The sequence below is a fragment of the Pseudophryne corroboree genome, chromosome 5, assembly GCF_028390025.1.
Source record: "Pseudophryne corroboree isolate aPseCor3 chromosome 5, aPseCor3.hap2, whole genome shotgun sequence".
Classification (NCBI taxonomy): Eukaryota; Metazoa; Chordata; class Amphibia; order Anura; family Myobatrachidae; genus Pseudophryne; species Pseudophryne corroboree.
The window spans coordinates 158,390,272-158,414,017 of NC_086448.1; the positions used below are offsets into that span (position 1 = coordinate 158,390,272).

At 44.1% G+C, this 23,746-nt stretch overlaps 1 protein-coding gene across 1 annotated transcript in view; it reads right to left on the reverse strand.

Annotated features, from left to right (window-relative positions):
• Positions 1-23,746, reverse strand: part of ACVR2B (activin A receptor type 2B) — a 264,625-nt gene that overhangs the window by 11,798 nt on the left and 229,081 nt on the right. Inside the window, exons 6-7 of the mRNA XM_063921838.1 lie at positions 11,267-11,410; positions 8,656-8,804 (exon numbers count right to left, since the gene is read on the reverse strand). Of these exons, the coding sequence (XP_063777908.1) occupies positions 8,656-8,804; positions 11,267-11,410 (293 nt within the window). The remainder of the gene's footprint in view (positions 1-8,655; positions 8,805-11,266; positions 11,411-23,746) is intronic.

A 23,746-nucleotide genomic window follows, 5' to 3' on the forward strand; every position in this document is an offset into this window, starting at 1 on the left:
GTGCTTACAGAAGAGTTTTACCATACTGTAGATCTAGTCAAAATGTTTCACTGCTGAGACTGTATAGAACAATGCGACTGTAGGTACAATGTTTTTATGCAGGTCATGGTATTCAGTGAGGAATATCTGTAACACCTTAGATAAATGGGAGCTTTATTAAGATTATAATTATGAATGGCTGTCAAGTCTCCAATACAAACAAAAAGATGGAGTATCCCCACAAGATCCCTACTCTGTTACCAATATTCCAAATGAAATGTCGGCATTGGAGACTACAGCAGAGGAAAAAGTATATGTATGTATGTGACCCAACTACCAGTCAATATCGATACAACTTATAATTTAGTTGTATATGGGTTGGTGGTGCTCCCCAGAGCCAGGCAACAGACAATGTACGGTGGGGAGAAAAGACGACTCCTTTTTTGGGGGGCACTCAACCACTTGCTTGGCATGGTCGCAACAGATGTGACAATGCCAGCAAGTGTTTTATCTGACCTGGCTGCACAGGATGCGACCAGTCAGATAGACAGAGTGTGCAGCTACAGGGAAGTGAAACCTCCCTTTGCTGCCGTTCTTAGGGAGGACCGGAAGGTCCCTCTGCCTCCCAGCCCCAGTGTGTGCCATGCTGTCGATCACTGCTGATCGGTCATCACCCACCCAGCAGCTGCAGACAATAACAGCCGCTGGGGAAGAGTGTGTGTGTGTATAATAAATATATATATATATATATGTATATGTGTAAGCAAAACCACATGGGGCACTCCAGAATGTGTATCATTCATTTATAAACCTTTGTTAAAAACATTTCACTTTCTCTACCGCATTAGTAACCCTCGTACCACCAGTTTCAACTGTGTGATCTTAGTACCACTTGGTTTTAAAACATCAAGCTACACCACGGCAGCTAGAGCAGTTACGCAGAGTCACAAAGCCACTCCTCTACGCGTTTTGTCTCAGACTTCGTCAGTGGGCTATATGATAGATAGATATAGATAGATATAGCCGCACACACATACAGGGGCGGCTCCAGAGGTGGGGCTGCAGCTCAGTTCAAAATTCAAATAGGGGAGCCACACCAACTGCCAGGGAGTCAGTTTGAAATGGCAGTTGATGACAGTTGGTGTGGCTCCCCTATTTGAAATCTGAACTGTAATATTTGACATTTTTCAATGTTGGCAAGGTACAATTATTTAACAATGTCAGAAATATCATTACTATTATTTTCAAGTCAAACTTCTAGTTTTACAGTCTGGTCAAGGTCAAATTACTCAGGTGACATATATTGCACCCAAAAATAACCAACAAAAGGATTATTTATCTTAATTATTTTAAATTTATTTAAGCATTGCACACTAGCCCAAAATCTGCTCACTCTTATGGCCCATCAGATATTATGGGGTATATTCAAATGAAGTCGAAAGCTGCCGTCTGTCGAAAAGATGTCAGTTTTCGACTTTTTTAAGGTCGGAAGGGGTTCCGACCTATTCAATCAAACCCCAAATTTTTCGACAAGTCGAGGAATTCGACTCGTCGAAAAGCACGTGGATCGGCGGAACGTGCCTTTTTGACCATCTCAATTCGACTTTAAAAAAATGTCGAACTGAGATGGGGAGAGCAGCGCTGGAGACTGGAGAGCCGAGGCGGGGACGGGGAGAGCCGCGCCGGGGATGTGGTGAGCAGCGCTGGAGAATGTCACAGCCGCCGCTCACAGCAGCGTCCACCTGGCTCCAGCAAGCGAGACCTTACTTGCTGGAGCCGGGTGGACGCTGCAGTCAGCGGCGGCTGTGATGCAGGGACTGAGAGAGGCAGAGAGACGGGGCGTGGGGAAGGAGACGGGGGAGAGCCGCGGGCAGACGGAAGAGAGCAGCGCTACAGCAGCGGCTATATAGCTCTTCCTGTCTGCCAGCAGCTCCCCCCCCCCCTCCCCGCTCTCAATTCGACTTTAAAAGTCGAATTGAGATGTCATTGAATAGCCCAGGTGGGATCCATTCCGACAAATGAATGTCGGATTGGATCAGACTTCAATTGAATATACCCCTATATCAGAATCAACATGCATTATGACAAAATAAAAATGGAAGGAAAAATGTCATGTAAGTGGACAGCAGAATACTAAAAATACACAATTAAATAAAAAATTTCAGTTAATCAGCAGAAGTAATTTATAATGGATGCAATCGATATAATGGGACCTTATAATAATTGAACTAATTATAAAATATTACTTCTTAAATGACACAAGAAATTTTATTATCTATTACAGCAGTAGATTTCATATACACACACATTAGATAGATATTATTGTTCTAGGACTATTTGTTTTGAATAATTTATAGATTGCTGACATTTTTGCAAATTTGCATATGTCAAATCCTTTCAGCTGTGTCCACATCTATTAACATCTGCAAAGGTCTGATAGCAATTTTCCTGTTTCTAAATCTAAATGGGTCTACAAATAAAAAGGTGTACTTATTGGTATGAATTTCAGCATCGGTTTCACCTAGTGCTAAGCACTAGTGGTCGCCCTGAATTATAAAGTAAATAATTTTAATCGGCTCATTGGTTCTCAGGAAAAACAAAATCCATTATTTTAAAGAGGTTTTTTCATGTGCATGCTCAGAAAACACATCAACACTTTTATTTATAAATGGTTACCAAATAATTAGTCTTTTTACTGTACAAACTCATAGCAACATTAATATGTATATATTCTGTTTTGCTTCTAAGTTCCAGTAAATGGAATTTCATTTTTATGCGTAGATTTACTATTTTTTTTTTTAAACTGCAACCATATAAACTGCCATTAAAAGGCACAATACAGTGACCAATAAACTTAGTTACATATTTGACTGACTGTAACAAGTACAAAAGTAAGTAGCCAATAATAAGTAATTGGGCATTATATTATGCAGAAAAACCTTTATCAAAACATGGTTTACAAAAAACCTGTATCTGTACAGAGTCCAGTACGCAATTATTTGCAAGATTATGTGTGTTCACATCACCATAAAAATAATAGTGTCTAGAAAAACTCTAAAATAAACTGCACATGACAAAATTTTGCAATTTACTGCGTTGAAAAAATGCAATCTTTTAGTTCTTCTCCAGTCTATTTATTACCTGCAGATGTCATTGCTGTTACTATCCATGAAGAATTATAGCTTGTGGGGAGTTAAGACAACAACATTCAAAAGAAAATCTAACATATTTAAAAATGAACTTTGTCCAATTCATTTTTAAGTTTTATCCAATCAGTGGAAAATAAAATAAGTTGCAAGTCACTGGAATTGTTCTAGGATACTTAATTTTTTAAACAATTATTGCAAATCGTTATTAAACATGAATTATATTCTCTCTAATTTTACAAATCACAAATAATTTTTTTTTTTTTGTCGCCAGTTTTTGCCTTAGAGAAATCATTTCCATTGTTGTATTTACTATACTGCAATTAAAAGTACTTTACAAATAGCAGTGCTTCGTATGATCATGCTGTACAATCTTTGGGTATTATAAGCTGCATAAAGTGGATGTAGTCACAATCCCGGCAGTCGGGATCCTGGCGGTCAGCATACTGATGCCGGAAGCGAGCTTGGAAGGGGCTTCGTTGCGTTTGTCCCCCTGCCATCAGTCTGGCGGTCAGGAATCTGGCGTCGGCATGCTGATCACCGGTATCATGAACACAACCCGCATAAAGATAGAGAGGTGTCTTCCTTTCATGACATGCCCAGCTCCTTTCATCAAGAACTTTTGGAAAAATAAAATAAAAATATTAGTCTAAAAGGTGCATATACACGGTGCGATGTGTGCTTACGATTTTGACTATATAGTCAAAATCGTAAGAAAAGTTAGCACATATCGCACCATGTGTTTACAGCTTGCGATACCGATGCACGCTCACGCGGGGTCGGTATTGCAAGACAAATATAGACTGTGCATGCAAGGCAATTTTGACTATATTGTGTACAATCTAGTTTCTAGTATAGTCAAAATTGTATATAGGCCAAAATTGTACATAGCCAAAATTGCACCATGTCTGCAGTAAATATCGGTGGTTCTGGGCTCCAGGGAGTTCAAAGGAAATCGCAGAGTCAAATTCGGCCTTTAGCCAGAATCGCGCCATGCGTATGCACCTTTACTAAGGGCATTTTAGATTTTAAAATAGAGAATTTGGCAACAAAATGCAAGAAATAAATTAGCATTTTTTTGTGCACTATATTACAAAAGAGACCAACATTATTTAAAAATAAAAATATAGCTGCTTCCCTAGAATAAAGATAGATGCCTGAGAGCCCGTAACGGTCACACAGATTAGCTAACACATGCTAGCATGGGGTTATGCGTAGAGTCGACAGATTTTAGAAGTCTGTTTAACCCCTTCAGTGGTATTCCCGGAAATCTTCCGTGTTAGCCAAAGATTTCCAGACATGCTACTGACTGATTCCCCGGGGACAGCCGTGCAGCGTGACTGCGCCAGTTAATCTGCATAAGCTATTATGCAGTTAAGCCCGCCCCCCGGCCTCCTATTAGCCGGGGGGCGTGCTAAACAGGAATGCTATGCGGCCAGGAATCAGCGCAGACGCGGGTGATCCCCGACTGCTCACCACCCCACTTTCTAACTCCCCCGACTCACCCCCACTTGCCCTTAACCCCTGCATTCCAGGAATAAAATACACACCATGAGAGGAGTGTATTTTTTTTTTTAGCTCAAAGCCCACTGTTTTAGGTTTTTTTTTTAGCATCAGCACCGACGCTGGAGATGCCAATCACCCCTCTGCACTACCCCCTGTACTTTAACCTCTGCACTCCCAAAATGAAAAAATGCGCCATTGGAGGTGTGTCTTTTTTTGTAAAACCGGCCACTGAAGGGGTTAAAATAGGTTAAATAAAATTTACCAGCAAGCATTTAATTTATTACCACCAGTTATCTATGGTGTTTAGGGCTCAGGAAAGACCTAATACGTAGCTAGCTCCTAAGGGTCTCAGATGAATTGACAATGGCATTATCAGGTTTTGTGGTCTTGAAATAAAACACGGACACTATGTATAAGTAACGAGGTGCCCAGTAACCGAATACAGTAGCTCCAGGAATCATACCATCCAGTCCCAGTACAAATGGCATCTTCAAACAACATAAACGGTATACAGTATAACACCTAGGAGAGGAGCTAGAAGACAAATTGTGCAAGACAGTAATATGCTTAGAAATTTCTCTTCTAGGTAAAACAAAGTAGGTAGCTCAGGTGATTGTAATTACCCAGTGGACAGTCAGGAAATGGCTATAGTGTCTAATGTGTCACGCAACTCTTTGGCAGTAAGTACATTAGTCAGAGCAAATCCGTTTCACCCAGCTTGAGACTGGCTCCATCTGCACTGGTAAAGCCATTACCAAGCAGCCATCGGTACATTTCTATTTTGAATAATGGGTAGGCTGTGGTGTGAACAGGCATCTCTCCCTGCTGTGAGTTGTCCAAGCTGTCTCTGTAGAAAACTCCAGACAGATGGTATGTGTAAATGAGAAACACATTTTTGTTTTCACTTACAGGGTGCAAGAAAGTATTTAGAGAAAGAATGGAGAAAAAATATTAGAAAAGATTTACGTCTCAGGTCCCTGCTAATGAACAACAGGGCAATAGCTTTGAATATTGGGTCATTAGCAGAGGACAGCATACAGCTCAGTAAATTTATGTAAGGAAACCAATCTAAAAGGAAAGGTGGCATTTAAATTCAAGTTGGTAACCAGGAAACCACTTAAGGAATCTGTATTTACATTCAACAAACCTTACATGGTTATATGGAAGGATGGAGGTGCTCCCCGCACAGATGCCATCACCATTGTTTGGTTTGTGTTAAAGAATTGATGCATTTAAAACTAAAAAAAGAACAGATATTAGAGGGAGAGACCCTCCCTCAAAGGCAGCTGTCGCTTGAAACTTGACGTTCTGCATTTTTACCAACTAGATTAAGGATAAGGTTCCAAGGACCTAAATTTCAAAATAACCACATTTCTCCACCACCATAGAAATAAGGGATGCAGTCATCATGTCAACACCACAGTTATGATGTGGACATTCAACATGTCGGTATCTGCAGAAAGCCGACATGTTCCTGTGAAATGTTGAGTTCTACAGGGATTGGAGAGTTAGGTTTAGGCTGCAGCAGGAGATCAGGGTTAGGCTATGGGACGAGAAGGTTAGACAACGGAAGGGGTAGATTTAAGTGACGCAGTATCAGCTGAAAGTCCTCATAAGCTGACTGCCAGACCTGGAAGATATTGCTGGAGCTGCCGAACCAGGTAAAGTCACTTTTAGACCACCAGGAACTTTTTTTGACATCCTAATCATGTCAACATTTCATCTGTGTTGATACTATGAATGTCGACGTGGCCAATGTCGACATAACATTAGGACCATGTCGACATTAGATACAACACAATTCCAAATCAGATGAAAATAAATAGTGCATAGGTAGGTAGTAAATGTAGGTTTCCCTAGCAGCTAGAGACTATGAGGTGTCCCAACCTCTGATAACAAGAAAATAAAGTGTTAGTAGTACTGTTGGAACTTGTTCATTTAACATAAATGTATAAGTTCTGGAGGCAAGTCTATGCCCACAATCACTTATTATTTCATTATACTTAGTCTGTGTATACTTATATGAACCATGCCAGTTACAGATACCCTTACCCTCACACATACACTCCCATACACTCTGAAGCACAGCACCGGAACCTACCAAGACCAGTAGACCTCATGGATACTTCCAGCTATAATGAGCTGAATTATTGTGTCTGGAGGTTCCGGATACTCTGCTGTGTGGTTCTTGAGGTGATGAGGTAGTCAAAGTGAGGATTGCAAAGGTATAGCGGCTACTACACACCTGCAGGACCAACACAGCCAAACTCTGTATTTGGACATTTATGGTCATAACAGTAATTAAGTGTTATATTAAGAACACTTAGCATACATATTCCCTACATGTGTTATAAAGGCTACATACAGGTGCTGTTTAAGAGAGGAGCGGGCCATGTGCAGGTTCCATGCGGGCCCCCTCCTCTCTGGCAGTGCAGTAGACTCTTTGTGCCTGAGTCTACAGTGCATGCACAGGTCTCTGGGAACATGGTGCCCATGGAAACTTCTCTATTCCACATGTGCAAATCACTGGGAAAAACCCCACTGTGTCATTTTCCTAGTGATTTCTGTCTAGCGCTGGCTGAAGTGGGACCCCCGAAGGCTTAGTATAATTATATGGGTGCAGTGTGTGCAAATTGGAACCCCCTGGACCCGTATGCACCGCACACATTATAAAATGCCATTAATTACATATGAACTATTTAAAAAAAAAAACAGCCTACAGATTCCCTGACAGTATACCTTTTCTGCAAGAGGAATCACACCCGGCTTATTGGTAATACCCCATCGTGACACATTAGTTGGGTACGACTGTTAAGAATATTCTTACAGACTTGTCAACTGGACTTATAGGAACAGTTTCCCAGAGCACTAAGACACCTTATGTCCTTACTATATCACACAGGCCAATAACCATTACCTGCAGATGTCAGGTACAGTAGATAGGATTATAAAAAAAATGCTAAATAACAAAAACAAACAATATACGGAAAGTCTTTACATTTAAAGACACAGTCTTTTCTTATTATAATCCAGGTATCCTTTACATTGTGACTGCACCATTTTTGCAGTTACTAGAGATTATATTTTTAATGTTGTCATTAAGACGCACCCATCCTTGTTATTATAGAAGCAAACAGGATAAGGAATGGTTAAAGGGAATTCGTTATTTGAATTTTTTTGAAACAGGAATTGTGGCCACTAATAAAAAACCTGAGATTATAGCATTTTGTTACTTTATCATCAATGAAGAAATGACAGCATGGATTGTATACAGCCCCATTTGCCCAGAGACCGCTCGCCAACAGAGGACCCTTGTTGTTTCTTCTGCCCTCTTGCAATTTCCCTCTAATGCTTTATTACATTGTCGGAAAATAGACATATGCAACCAATATTGTACATGAAGCACTGCTTGCAAATGTATCGACCACGTTGTGATTCGACAACATGAAATCAATTGTACAAATACAGCTTCAAATACACTAGATGGTGATATGGTACCACGTACTCCTTTCATGTGTAAGCTAAAGCTTTACAAACAGCCTTTTTTATGAAAGGAAAATAAAGGAACCATTTTCCCACTGTTTAAATCCCCGCAAAGAGGTCTTGAGTTGTAGTGATGGCGAGTGCAGCCGGCCACGGCTATTCAGAGCAGAATTTTGGCTTGTAGCCCAAATTGATTGCAAACACCTGTGCAATCAGTGGGAAGGTTTTGCTGGTGTGTTCATTCACAAGCGAGGCACTGCCATAGGGGACTGCCCTTGTGGGCTCCGTGAGCAGCTGGCGAATCCAACTGGGGCGATTTAACTGTAATCAGCAGCACTGACTATAAAGTACATATACAGCTCATGTGAGTAAGTTTAATGGTATTTTTATTGTATAGGCTATTACACAAAAGGCATCTCCGTAACATTTTTTTATTTTTATTTCTTTAAAGAAAGAAATCTGCTTTGGATCTCTGTCTAAAGTATTTTACATGTTTATAAAAAAGCAAAAAACCATGATGCATACAGCTGGAAAACTGTACCTGTGAGCAATTGCGGGCTTGTGCCCTTCGCCTTTCAAACGTGGGACATCTTCGTGTAGGTATGCCAGCCCCCGAGACATCGTCTCTGCTATGTGGCACAATTCATTCCAGTTTATGATGCTTCCTTTCAGAAAGTCTGTCAGGGAACCCTACAGAACCAAAATAATAGAAAAGCACATTATTTCCCAGTAGCCTTATGCGGACAATCATTTTGAAAACAATAAGTTAGTTTAAACAATCCAAGCATCATTATGCTCTACTTGCCAAGTAAAAAAAAACCTCCAAGATGCTTCAGTAAATTGCTTAGTAGCATAATGGACATAGTAATATATTTCATGAAGAATATAAATATCTCATATGAAACATATGAATATCTCAGATTAGTCATGTCTTGTTGATGTGTTCAAATCAGCCAGCATCATCCCAATACAGAACACTTATCCAATATCAGAATACTAGATACAACACTTATCCAATACCACACAGTTAGATAGCACAGGAGAGGGAAAGAGAAGAACAAATGGCTCTATAAGCCTGACGTAGCTTTAAACATAAGGCTGAGGCCTGGCCTACGCGCTGGTCACATTTGGTATTTAGACTAATAGTGGCATGATGGTGTGTTATTGTGTTTGGTTGGGTTATGTGTGCATGTGGCTTTAAGGCTCAGGCCTCTGACTGGTGAAGTTTTGCCACCCTCCCTTCCCTTTTTTGTGCTTGGTCTGTATATTAGGTGGTTTTGCTAGCTGTTTTTGGTGGAAGAGAATGACAGAACATCATTCCAGGTACAAGTTTAATGTTTTGGTTTACACTCACATATGTTGATAAGTTTTGGGCTGCACCACCTTTACAGGGGCAGCTACACCATCCCACCAGGATGGGTTAGTCATATTTAGAAGGGAGAGTTGTATACTGTGGTTTATACTGAAAATGGCACCTAGGGTGGTCTATCTGCAAGGAATGTTTGTTTTTATATAGTGTTGCATTGATGGGCTGCGCTAATTTCTGGGCATCCTTTCTTCACCATCTCATAGTTTTTTTCATTAATGCTTTATAGATAAATTGCTGACCTTTATCAGCTAATTGAGCTCTCTGTTATTACCGTATATACTCGAGTATAAGTCGACCCGAATATAAGCCGAGATACCTAATTTTACCACAAAAAACTGGGAAAAATGACTGACTCGAGTATAAGCCTAGGGTGGGAAATGTACGGTGCCAGGGGTTTTCATGCTCAGGGTGTCATGCTCGTTGCCAGGGGTTTCATGCGGTAGGTGTTATGCTTGTTGCCAGGGGGTAATGCTTGTTGCTAGGGTTGTGCCCCCAGTGCCACATATACCCCCAGTAACAGATATCCCCCCACAGTGCCAGATAAAAACATGCTGCCGTTGCTTTGCCCCCAGTAGTTATGCCCCTTCTTTGCCCCCAGTAGTTGTGCCCCTCTTTCATTGCCCCCAGTAGTTATGCACTCTCTTTCTTTGCCCCCAGTAGTTGTGCCCCCTTTCATTGCCCCCAGTAGTTGTGCCCCTTCATTGCCCCCAGTAGTTGTGCCTCCTTCTTTCTTTGCCCCCTGTTGCAGTGCCCCCTTCTTTCTTTGCCCCCTGTTGCAGTGCCCCCTTCTTTCTTTGCCCCCTGTTGCAGTGCCCCCTTCTTTCTTTGCCCCCTGTTGCAGTGCCCCCTTCTTTCTTTGCCCCCTGTTGCAGTGCCCCCGTCGCCGCTTACAAACACACAAACACACACAAAAACAATACTTACCACTGCCCCGCTCCTGCTTCCCGACCGCTTCTTCTGCTGCTGCGCTGCTCCGCTCCGTCCGGCCGCTCGCTCCGTCCGGCCGCACGCTCCGTCCGGCCGCCCGCTCCGTCCGGCCGCCCGCTCCCCGGCACCCGATCATCTCTATGGGAGAGACGTCATGACGTCTCTCCCATAGCAACGCGCACAGACACTAGAGGTCAATAATGACCTCTAGTGTCTGTCCTGGAGCCGGCTGCAGCGGACGCCCACACAGCCCACGGCGTCTGCTGCAGCCATTGACTCGAGTATAAGCCGAGGGGGGCTTTTTCAGCACAGAAAAATGTGCTGAAAAAGTCGGCTTATACTCGAGTATATACGGTAATTATTATTATTAGGTTAAGTTTTAGCTATGCGACACACGCACATGGGAAACTCTTAGACCGATGTTTAGAAGAACAAGCCATGGTGTGTGAAAGTAAACTGGAAGAGGAAATATCAGGAGACAGCAGCTAGAAGACAGGAAGAAGGGGAGAAAAAGCAAGGAAGATGGGAGGAAGAGGGTGACGGGAGGTGAAGAAAAAGGGAGAAAGAGTGGCGAGAGAATAGAAGGGAAAAAGAGGGGGGAGAAAGAAGGGAGAAAGAGGGGAAGAGAGAAGGAGGAGAGAGATGGGGGAAGATGGGGGGGGGGGGGGGGGGGGGGGGGGAGAAGGAGGAGAGGGAACAATGCCACGCACAATAGTTGTGACCTGGAAAATGACAGGTCCACAACACTAGTTAAATTATATATGTATTATGGATATTTACAGTTATAAAAAGTGAGAATTCTAGTCAAGCATTTGGCAAAGACAAACACATAGCATACAACATACAGTAACTCTACCTTCTCATGGAACTCTGTGATGAGCCACAGTTCCATCTCTAGGTTTGTCCCTCTCTTCTCAGCCGCGATGAACAGCAAGAGATTTTCATGTTTCATTCCAGGGGTGTTGAATATTTCTCTCTCGCTTTGCCAAGATTGCTTGTCCTAAAAGAACAGACAATATAACTAGTCAATATTCAGTTTTAGAGAAAGCCAAACAACTGGAGAGCTACAAAACGGTAAAATAAAAAAAAAAGGAGTAAGGCTGTAGATAAAAGCATGGCAATAACAGCACGGCTTATGTAGCCATACACAATACTTCTCACTCCCACTCTACACAATATGACTGGAGGATAAAAAAAATGTATTTTGATTTCTTTAAAACTTTATTCATGCTAGATACTGCATCTGTGATTTCCTGTTGTGCAGTTAGCAGTTATATCCTTGGATACCTTATAGGTACAGCAACTACTACACTGTATTTGGTGCATCCATTGTACGAGTACAGAACACACATGTACACTAGATATAAATGTAAACTCTAATGGTTTACATTGTAAACTCTAATAAAAACATTGAAGAATAATGATGGGGGAAAAAGGGTCAGCTTGATTTATTTTATAACAAAGTAGCAAAAGTTATAGTAGCAAAGAAAGAATGGTCTTACATGCAGTATCACCATCTGTTCAAATAAACAGGCTTAAATAGGGGCTAAAAGCCAGCCCTTAATATGTAATTCATGAAGGACCTAGATGGGGACAACTGGCAGCCCATCGTACCAACACTTACAGTATCCACACTCCCCTGCCCATAACACGCAATAAGCACACCTGGACAGGTGGTTCAGTAGTGTAGAACCAAGCCATGTATTGGCAGGGGAGAGCACTTTAAGACAGCATCTGCTATAAATCTGACAACATCAACCAAAAAAAAAAAGTGAGGGAGGGTGGGAACGTCTGAAGTTAACAAGAGACCTCCCAGCCCAGAGAACGTTAATACAAGACACCAACCACAACCATACTTAGCACTCTTCCTGATAGGCCAACTCAAAACACGCTGTAACAAAGGGCTCCCCCCACCCCCCTCTTTTACAAATTTAACTTGTTACTAAATGTTTGCTGACTCCATCCTGGAGGGTTGCGATCCACAAGGCATATGGAAAGATCTTCTGTTTATTATATATACACTGCTCAAAAAAATAAAGGGAACACTAAAATAACACATCCTAGATCTGAATGAATGAAATATTCTTATTAAATACTTTGTTCTTTACATAGTTGAATGTGCGGACAACAAAATCACACAAAAATTATCAATGGAAATCAAATTTATTAACCCATGGAGGTCTGGATTTGGAGTCACACTCAAAATTAAAGTGGAAAAACACACTACAGTCTGATCCAACTTTGATGTAATGTCCTTAAAACAAGTCAAAATGAGGCTCAGTAGTGTGTGTGGCCTCCACGTGCCTGTATGACCTCCCTACAACGCCTGGGCATGCTCCTGATGAGGTGGCGGATGGTCTCCTGAGGGATCTCCTCCCAGACCTGGGCTAAAGCATCCGCCAACTCCTGGACAGTCTGTGGTGCAATGTTGGTGGATGGAGCGAGACATGATGTCCCAGATGTGCTCAATTGGATACAGGTCTGGGGAACGGGCGGGCCAGTCCATAGCATCAATGCCTTTGTCTTGCAGGAACTGCTGACACACTCCAGCCACATGAGGTCTAGCATTGTCTTGCATTAGGAGGAACCCAGGGCCAACCGCACCAGCATATGGTCTCACAAGGGGTCTGAGGATCTCATCTCGGTACCTAATGGCAGTCAGGCTACCTCTGGCGAGCACATGGAGGGCTGTGCGGCCCCCCAAAGAAATGCCACCCCACACCATTACTGACCCACTGCCAAACCGGTCATGCTGGAGGATGTTGCAGGCAGCAGAACTTTCTCCTTGGCGTCTCCAGACTCTGTCACGTCTGTCACATGTGCTCAGCGAGAACCTGCTTTCATCTGTAAAGAGCACAGGGCGCCAGTGGTGAATTTGCCAATCTTGGTGTTCGCTGGCAAATGCCAAACGTCCTGCACGGTGTTGGGCTGTAAGCACAACCCCCACCTGTGGACGTCGGGCCCTCATACCACCCTCATGGAGTCTGTTTTTGATCGTTTGAGTAGACACATGCACATTTGTGGCTTGCTGGAGGTCATTTTGCAGGGCTCTGGCAGTGCTCCTCCTGTTCCTCCTTGCACAAAGGCGGAGGTAGCGGTCCTGCTGCTGGGTTGTTGCCCTCCTACGGCCTCCTCCACGTCTCTTGATGTACTGGCCTGTCTCCTGGTAGCGTCTCCATGCTCTGGACACTACGCCGACAGACACAGCAAACCTTCTTGCCACAGCTCGCATTGATGTGCCATCCTGGATGAGCTGCACTACCTGAGCCACTTGTGTGGGTTGTAGACTCCGTCTCATGCTACCACTAGAGTGAAAGCACCGCCAGCTTTCAAAAGTGACCAAAACATCAGCCAGAAAGCATAGGAGCTGAGAATAACTCCTTTATTGGAGGTGTCTTGCTAATTGCCTATAATTTCCACCTGTTGTCTATTCCATTTGCACAACAGCATGTGAAATTGATTGTCAATCAGTGTTGCTTCCTAAGTGGACAGTTTGATTTCACAGAAGTGTGATTGACTTGGAGTTACATATATATATATATATATATATATATATATATATATATATATATATATATATATACATACCAGTCCTCTTTGCAAGTGTTTTACTGTGGAACCACAAGTTCCAGTTTCAGCTGTAAAAAAGGAGAATGTCCAAGCTTTCAAATGGATTCCAATATATCCCCTTAAGCACCAAGATTATTTGAATCGGCAGCTCCACTGGACACCAATACCCACAGTTGGTAATGAATTCTGTAATTAAATGGAAGAAAAGGAGCGCTCCATAGTGCGTATCAGTTTTAAAATTGTAGTTTATTACAACAATCCGACACACATGAGGTAAGAACACGTACCACAAGCGGCGGTATAAACCACCCACCGTAAGTATGACAAGTGCAAGATCAATACCGGACTTCACCGTCTGTGAATGGTGCTTCTCGACTGCACAAACATCCTCCTGCTAGGCCACGCCCCTACCGGTTTAGTCACTCAGGACTTCGTCAGACATGACATCATGGCATGATGGCTGTACATGAGCGGTTGGTCAAGCATTGCATCTACTCTTACTAAACTGTTCACCTGGAACACACAGGAGACTCCCAAATCTCAGGTGGCTCTTCTAGATGCCCGGAAAAGTGGGCAAGTCTCCTGACGGCTGCCCACTTAACAAGTGAATTACATGAATGCGGACCCACTGTGCTTTTTCTCCACAACACCCACTTGAATGCGCCACGATGGAGGGGGCAGCAGAAAAGCAGACAACTGTGCATCTACCACTCATTTCCTTTTTGTCACATCACGCCAAAAACCAAAACCAATGTTTTCAAGTGTCTGGTAATCAGAATGGTTGGAATCATCCTGTGCTATATATCCCTAGCGAGTTATTCAAATATTTTATATTATGCAAAATTATTGCACAGAAACATATTCATGAACTCACTGTATTTGGGATCAGTATGAATAACCAGCAGCCGGGATGCCAGCCGTCAGTATACAGACAACGGCATCGTGGACACCCACAGAGGGAGAATAGCCTGTGGCGCCGGTATTCCGGCAGTGGGATTTCACTGCTAGTCGGTTTTCTGGCACCAGCATTGTGACGCCTAAGATTCCAACTAGCGGTATTTTAACCGCTTCCTCCTCTATTTTACCCTGACAACCACCCACCCAGCTGTACATAAGCACCTGCATGCTATAAACAAGCAGACCTGTACACACAAACAAATGTATGCTTCAATATACATAACTGTAACAAAAATTCCTGCAGCATTCAAAAGTGGTAAGGGGGGGTACACACAGAGATCCATTCTTAAATTCTAAGCAATCTGACTAGATTGCTTAGATTTTAAGCACGGATCTCTCGTGTGTATGCCCCATAGCGATAGCGATGCGCAGCCCCGCACAATATAGCACATTGCAAATTTCACCTGCTCTCTCCCCCCCCCCCCTCTCGCTCAGCACACATCACGCTGAGTGCTGAGCGGTCACTAATAGATCGCTCAGCACACTTCTCTTTAATGCTTTGCACAACATAACAGTTCTAGGAGGACGCTCATTAAGTACGTAGTACAGTATTCTGCAAGGAGATTTTGTAGAAGAATTTAAACTGTGCTCCTAAACTACAAGGTTTTGCCTATGCTTTTAACTTGCATTTATTAACCCATGTGTGCCCCAGCACGTATAGAGTATAAAAACCCAGCTACCCTTAAGTCGTAAATATAATTCTTCCTTTAAGCAAAGTATAAAAAAAAAAGTAAACAAGAAAAGACCACATGTTTCTTAAGCTGCTAAATAGCACATTTCACATAGAGCTTCTAACATACAGAGCTTTCAAAATATTTTCAGCATTAGAACACAATCTTGACTTAATGAGCACAAACCCAATCAAGCCTTTATCTAGCTACAAAGATGGGGATTGTGCACTTTTCCATAATTGTCCTTGTGTCCAATTTTTTCTCTCTCTTTTTCTCCGAAACAGAGCAGAGCCTTTTAGTGAAAAGAGAAAATTAGATTCCTACCCAAATTTCCATTGCTGTTATGTTATTTAACGTTGAACGGCAGAACTTTATAAAGGGAATCAATGGTGAATTTTCCTGATTAGAATGTGAATGAGCCATGGGCACAGACCGGTGTACAATGAGAGCTTCGATTGCTGATTTTACAGGGCAATGCCAGCTTTCACCTCCTGTGTTCCTTCTGGTGACGAGCCAAGAGCGGGCCAGAGTTTAGCCTGTACAATGTTTAGTACACACAATGCAATGAACGGGAGCTCTCAAGTCTCAGCTTTTAATGGTAATGAAAGCAGCTAAACCAAGTGATTTTCCTGAAATTAGCGTATCCCTTATGCCTCTCAAATTCTCAGGTAGTAATGACATTAGAATGAACCACCACTGTACATTGAAATGTCCACTTATAGGATTATTCTGTCACCTATCAGTACACTGTATTTGCATTAAAGGAACGGTGCCTCAGAAATAAATGGAAAGGGTTAAGCATGACACAGGTCGCCAACAGTAGCCTGGTTTCTTGGGCTATGTCAGATAGTAAATAGCGAGGGGTTTTGCTAGAAGCTTTTCTTAGGGAGAACCTTTATCACAGACAGTTAATGGTTTAGGGCTGGTGGTTAGTGATAGTCCAATAAATATATTGAAGAAGTGGAACAAAAAGTATAGGGGAGTACACACGGAGATATCCGTGTTTAAAATCTAAGCAATCTGACTAGATCAGTGGTTCTCAAACTCGGTCCTCAGGACCCCACACGGTTAACGTTTTCCATCACCAACTGTCACATTTTAAAAATCTACAGGTGACCTGCAAAATATGGACCGTGTGGGGTCCTGAGGACAGAGTTTGAGAACCTGTGGACTAGATTGCTTAGATTTTAAGCACGGATCTGTTGTGTGTATGCCCCCCAGCGATAGCGATGCGCGGCCCAGCGCGTCGCTGTCGCTGGTGCTAGATTGGCCTACATGCAGGCTCAATCTAGCGGGTCGCTCACTTCAGCGGTGTGTGAATTGAGCAGCCCCCTCGTTATCCACGCCTTGCTCAGCACACATCGTGCTGAGCGGGGGGAGTGATGTGTGCTGAGCGGTCTGTGTTAAGATCGCTCAGCACACATCTCCCCCCGTCAGTACTGGCCTTAGGACTCCTGTCACTGGTGTGAGTAGGAGATGAAAACAGCAATTAACAATCTCATTTTAGAACATCCAGTTACCGATATATGTGGGTCATTCCATGTCAGTTCAACCAGGTGTTTTCCACCACCCATCTCAGATTTTTATGAAAAATTTATACTTGAGAGGATGTCACAAAAACTATTTCTGCCAAATATCTCGACTGTATGACAGTTCGTTTATTAAATACTGATTTTTCAATTAAATTATTTACTAATCGCGGCTTCTTTATCCAGTTTATTTGGAGTAGGACGTGTGTTTATTAAGGGATCACCACAAAATATGAAAGCCTAAGGTAACTCTTCCTCCTAAATCCAAAAATCCAAACCAAATCACTATCTGCTTTATGTTTCAAGTTACAGCAAAATCACACTTTTTAAAAAAAATACTTAAAAATGCTAGGTTCAATCAACATTAGATATCCCAATTTTTTTTAGGCGCTTACCAAAGGTATACATTACTACCACACAAAAAATCAGAATGGTACTCTGTTTCATAGTGGAGAAAAATAATAATAATAATGAAACTGATGTTCAATCACTGTTGTACCGCATACATAATTAAAACAAGAACCCATGAAATGTAAAAACTTAAACATGGGCAGTATGGATGGTGTAATGGTTAGCATTACTGCCTCACAGCACTGAGGTCTTGGGTTCGATTCCCACCATGGCTCTGTGTGGAGTTTGTATATTCTCCCCGTACTTCTGTGGGTTTCCTCCGGATACTCCGGTTTCCTCCCACAATCCAAACATATACTGGTAGGTTAATTGGCTCCCAACAAAAATTAACCCTAGCGTGAATGTGTCTGTGTGTAAATGTGATAGGGAATATAGATTGTAAACTCCTGAGAATGGGCAAATATTCTCTGTACAGCGCTGCGGAATATGTGCGCGCTATATAAATAACAATAAACATAACTTGAGTCCAAAAATTAAGTTGAGTCAACATCACATTATCCTTCCTTGTTTGGAACCTGTTGTAACGGTCTGTAATTATCCTTCAAGTGTCAGCAGAAATTGCCTTCCAGTACTTCCTGGGATAGTGGGCACTTCCGTTACACAGGGGACATGAATAAAAGGAAAGAAAAAAAACACTGAAGGACAGGACAACACATTGTTGTTTCATTAAGTTTACCAGCACATCTTGTTCCTCCTCATTACATTGAATAATATACCCAATGTAACAGATGTAATTGTACACTGCTGCTATGTATGTTCCAGGTTGCAGATAACTTTTGTTTAAATTTTTTTGTGACTGTGGTCATAGTGAAACTAAAGGGGTTATGCAATTAGCCACAGTAAATTAAGTTAGCCAATTGTCCCGCCGGGAGGCTATCCAATTAGCCCTGTAAAGCAGCGGCTTGTCAAGGATTTTGTTTCACCTGGTGAATCCATATCTGCAGAAACGGGGCTGTTTCTACCAAAAACACAAAGGTTTCACTGAACCTGAGAGTTTTTGGAGGTAATGTATTTTTTTTTTTTTTTTTTACAGGCAACCAAATTGCATAGCCTGTAAAATAGGATTTTAATTACCTACTGGTAAATCCTTTTTTCGTAGTCCGTAGAGGATACTGGGGTTCCATTTAGTACCATGGTGTATAGACGGGTCCACTAGAAACCATGGGCACTTTAAGAATTTGATAGAGGGAGGAGCCAGCCCACACTATGTCCCTCCTACCAGACTCAGTCTAAGAAACTGTGACCAAGGAGACGGTCATGCTTTGAGAGAAGGATAGATAAAAGATAGTGGCGAGATTCCAAACCAGCACACACAAATAGAGGAAAGCTATGCTAACCCAACTTTAAACAGGAACAGCAACAGCTGAACCAATACTTAACTAAGTAACAGTGCAGGAAAAGCGAAGCACCGGGCGGGCGCCCAGTATCCTCTACGGACTACGAGAAAAGGATTTACCGGTAGGTAATTAAAATCCTATTTTCTTTTACGTCCTAGAGGATACTGGGGTTGCATTTAATACCATGGGGATGTACCAAAGCTCCCAAACCGGGTGGGAGAGTGCAGAGGTTCCTGCAGAACTGATTGGTTTCTGAGGACCTTCAGTTTGGTTAACGTATCTAACTTGTTCGAACACATTTGCTAAGTTCTACCAGACCAAGTTAGCTGCTCGGCAGTGCTGTAAAGCCGAGACACCCCGGGCAGCCACCCAGGAAGAACCCACCGACATAGTAGAGTGGGCCTGTACAGATTTTGGAAACGGCAAACCTGCCGTGGAATAAGCATGCTGGATAGTGAGCCTGATCAGCGTGCAATTGTCTGCTTTGAAGCGGGACACCCAATTTTATTGGGATCAGAGAGACCGAACAGCGAGTCAGATTTTCTGTGCAGAGCTGTCCTCTTCACATATACCTTCAAAGCCCTCACAACATCCAAGAGACTTTGAAGTAGCAGAGGTGTCGGTAATAACCGGAACCACAATAGGTTGGTTGATGCGAAACGCTCTGTCCTCATGGAAAATTAAATAGGGGCTTTTGTGAGACAAAAATCCATGCTCCGACACACGCCGGGCTAAAGGCAAGGCCAACAGTGTGACAGTCTTCCACATAGTACGGAAATAAAAAAGCGCTTGTTATATATAATTATGTGTATGCGCAAAACCTGTAAAAAAGAAAGATTAGTAAAAATGTTTACAGCCCTTTTTGGACTATTTGAGATTGGATTGCAGATCAGCCAAAGGAGATCAGGATAACTATCTACCCCTATCTAAATACTTATCAGTCCATAAGATGTTAAAAACTGATGTATATGTAAGAAGTTTCTTACCCCTATTCATTCGTGCTTTCTTAGCAGTAGTCCAGGCATTCGTAGCGCACGTTGCTGTCGTTTTAAACGGGTAGCAGTGATCTTGCTGCTTTTTAATCAGCAGCTGAGCGGCTGACGGCTGGCGGCTTTGATTAGCTGCCAGCTAACTGCTGTTTCCCCGTCCGAAAGGGTGGCCACTCCCAAACCTCTGAGCTTGCGTACGTGGTTAACAGGATCCAGTCCTGAATTCCGAACCTCCAACCCTCGACAAGGTGAGAAATCTGTAGCCACCACAGAAGGGAGATCCTGGCTTTTGGCGACAGACGGATCCTCTGGTGCATGTGAAGATGTGATCTGGACCATTTGTCCAACAGATCCAGCTGGAAGGGTCTTGCATGAAACCTTCCGTATTGAAGCGCCTCGTAAGAGGCCACCATTTTCCCCAGAAGGCATAGATGCACAGATATCCGGGTTGGCTTCAGGACATCCCGAACCATCGACTGGATTACCAATGCATTTTCCAATGGAAGGAACACTTTCTGTGACTCAGTGTCCAGTATCATTCCCAGGAATGGGAGCCTCCATGTTGGCTCTAGGTGAGATTTTGGAAGGATCAGAATCCACCCATGATCCTGGAGAAGTTTGGTTGAGAGAACCAATGCTGTCCAGCAACCTCTCCCTGGACGGCGCCTTTATCAGAATATTGTCCAGGTACGGAAATATGTTCACTCCCTGCTTGCGAAAGAGAATCATCATCTCTGCCATCACTTTGGTGAACACCCTCAGTGCCATGGAGAGCCAAATGGCAGGGCCTGGAACTGGTAGTGACAGTCCTGCAGTGCACACCGTAGATAAGCCTGATGAGGCGGCCAGATCGGAATGTGAAGGTACGCATCCTTGATATCCAGAGACACTAGGAATTACCCTTCATCCAGACCTGAGATAACCGCTCTCAGAGACATTTTGAACTTGAGCACTCTTAAGAATGGGTTCAGGAACTTGAGGTTCAGAATTGGTCATACCGAACCGTCCGGTTTTGGTACTACAAACAAGTTGGAATAGTACCCCTTGATGTGCAGATGAGGTGGAACTGGAACAATGACTTGAGTCTGTACCAGTTTTTGGATGGACTGCTTTAAAGTTATACTTGCCTCTTGTGAAGCTGGTAAGCCTAATTTGAAGAATCTGTGAGGTGGGAGCTCTTGAAACTCCAGTCTGTAGCCCTGGGAAATAAGATCTATGACCCAGGGATCCCGGCACGAACTTGACCAGATGTGACTGAAGAATTTTAGTCGGGCTCCCACCTGACAGTCCTCCAGGCATCGTGGTCCAGTCATGCTGAAGGCTGAGGAAGCAGTGCCTGAGCTCTGTTCCGGAGCACCTGCAGTTTCTGGTTTGCGTGGTTTACCTCTTGCGCCTCTGGAGGCCGTAGAGGCACCTCTGGATTTTCCCTTAAACTTGGCTGTCCAAAAGGACTGTAAATTTGAAGCTGAATAAGCTTTCCTGGCTGGGGGAGCTGCGGAAGGAAGATGCATAGCTTTGGAGATCCATTTGTCTAGTTAGTCTCCAAACAAGGCCTCTCCTGTAAATGGTGGGCCTTCCACGCCTTTCTTGGAGTCCGCATCAGCAGTCCACTGGCGTAGCCACAAGCCCCTGCGTGCGGACACTGCCATAGCGGTGGTGCGTGCATTAAGCACACCAATCTTTTTTATGGCTTCTACCATAAAGTTCGCAGAGTCCTGTATATGCTGCAGGAGTAAAACACCCCCCTAGACAAGGAATCTAACCCCTCAATTAGGTTACCTGACCATTTAGCAATGGGTTTTGTGATCCACGCACATGCAATAGTGGGTCTCTGGGCCACCCCAGCAGCTGTATACAATGATTTGAGTGTAGTCTCAATTTTACGATCAGCCGTATCTGTTAGAGAGGCTGCACCAGGGACAGGCAATACAATTTTTCGTGACAGCCTAGAGACTGATGCATCCACTATTGGTGGATTTTCCCATTTTTTCCTATCCTCCAGTAGAAAGGGAAAAAATGAGAGCAACCTTTTAGGGATTTGAAATTTCTTATCAGGATTAACCCACGGTTCTTCAAACAGGTTATTCAATTCCTTTGACGCAGGAAAAATGATGGAGGACTTCTTTTTTTTACATTAAAATAAGATTCCTCACACTCCTCTGACACCTTATCAGGAATTTGCAGAACATCTCTGATAGCCTCTATAAGAGCCTCTATTCCCTGTGACAGAGTAGCATCCCCCCTCCAAATCCACCTCACCCTCCTCCATGTCTGACCCGTCAGAGTCAGACTGCAGGATATGGGCCAGAGATCGTTTCTGCGGACAAATGGGAGGGGATTGAGACGCTGATTTGGGGACTAAGGGGGGTCATTCCGAGTTGAATTAAATTTAGCACAGCTACGATCTTCTTCCCCGACATGCGTGGGGACGCCCAGCACAGGGCTAGCCCACCCCACGTCAGTCCGCCCCCGCCCCCCTTGCAGAAGTGCAAAGGCATCACACAGCGGCGATGCCTTTGCACTTCAAGAGTAGCTCCCGGCCAGCGCAGCTTTAGAGTGCTGGCCGGGAGCTACTCATCGCACCCCGGCCCGCAGCGGCTGCGTGTGACGTCACAAAGCCGCTCCGGCCCGCCCCCCCGTTCGGTCCGGCCACGCCTGCGTTGGCCCGATCAAACCCGCGGCGAAATGCCGCCGTTCTGCCCCCTCCTGCCCAGCGATCGCCTCTGCCCGTCAATCAGGCAGAGGCGATCGTATCCCTGCTACGGTCTTCGGCTGTCTGGCATGCGCCGGCGCACTACGTCGCCAGAGCATGCACAGTAGGGACCCGTTCGCTCTGCTGCGTTAAAACGCAGCGAGCGAACGGGTCAGAATGACCCCGAGTTTCGATTCATAAACTCATCCACAGTCTGTCTTAAGTACTGCGTCTCTTTCTCATTGCGGGATAGTTTGGTAGAAATATTTGAGATCATTAGCTTATTGGAATTAACCCACTCCGGTTCAGCCACGCCATTCTGGGGAGGTGCACTGCCCTGAGTACCTAGTAGTGAGCTCCATAGTGAAGAGGAACACTCTGCTGTACAAGAAACATACTCTTTGCCTGACATAAGTAAATGTGACAGCACATACACACACAGGAAAAGGTTAAGCACAATTAACCCACAGAGACAGTTATTTGGAGCCAGCCCCCACCGCGGCCTTATCGCTAATGCCAAGCTTAGCCGGGCCGCAGACTAAGAACCCTGATAGGGGACTTAGTACACTAATAATCGCTCCCCCCTGCTATGACCCCCTGGTAGCGCTAACATAATCTGGAGGAGCTGCGCATCCCTGTCAGTCAGCGTCTGTGTCCACTGCAGAGGGAAAATGGCGCTGGTGAGCTGCTGGATCCGCTCATAGTGAAGGCCCCGCCCCTTCCATAGTGCGCGGTCTTCTCGCTTTTTTTATACTGGCTGAGGTAATCTGGTGCTTAAAATGGAGAGAAAACCGTTTTAAGGCGGTTTTTGCCAGTGTGGGTACTGTGTACAGCAGGGGTGGGGAACCTCCGGCCCGCGGGCCGTATAAGGCCCACGAAGCCGCTTGGTCCGGCCCACCAGCTTGTGTCAGTGAGACACGCTGCCGCTCAGTCCGGCGGCAGCGTGTCTCAGATGTCAGAACAGGGAGGAGAGCGCGGCTGTCGGTTGGGAGCGGCGGCGTGTATGACTTGAAACCAGCCGCCGGTTCGTGAGCCAATCAGAGCTTGCGGACCGGCAGCCAATCAGAAGCCGCGGCTGCCGGTCCGCGAGCTCTGATTGGCTTTCGAACCGGCGGCTGGTTTCAAGTCCTACATGCCGCCGCCCAACATAGCCGCGCTCTCCTCCGTGTCCCGCCGAAAG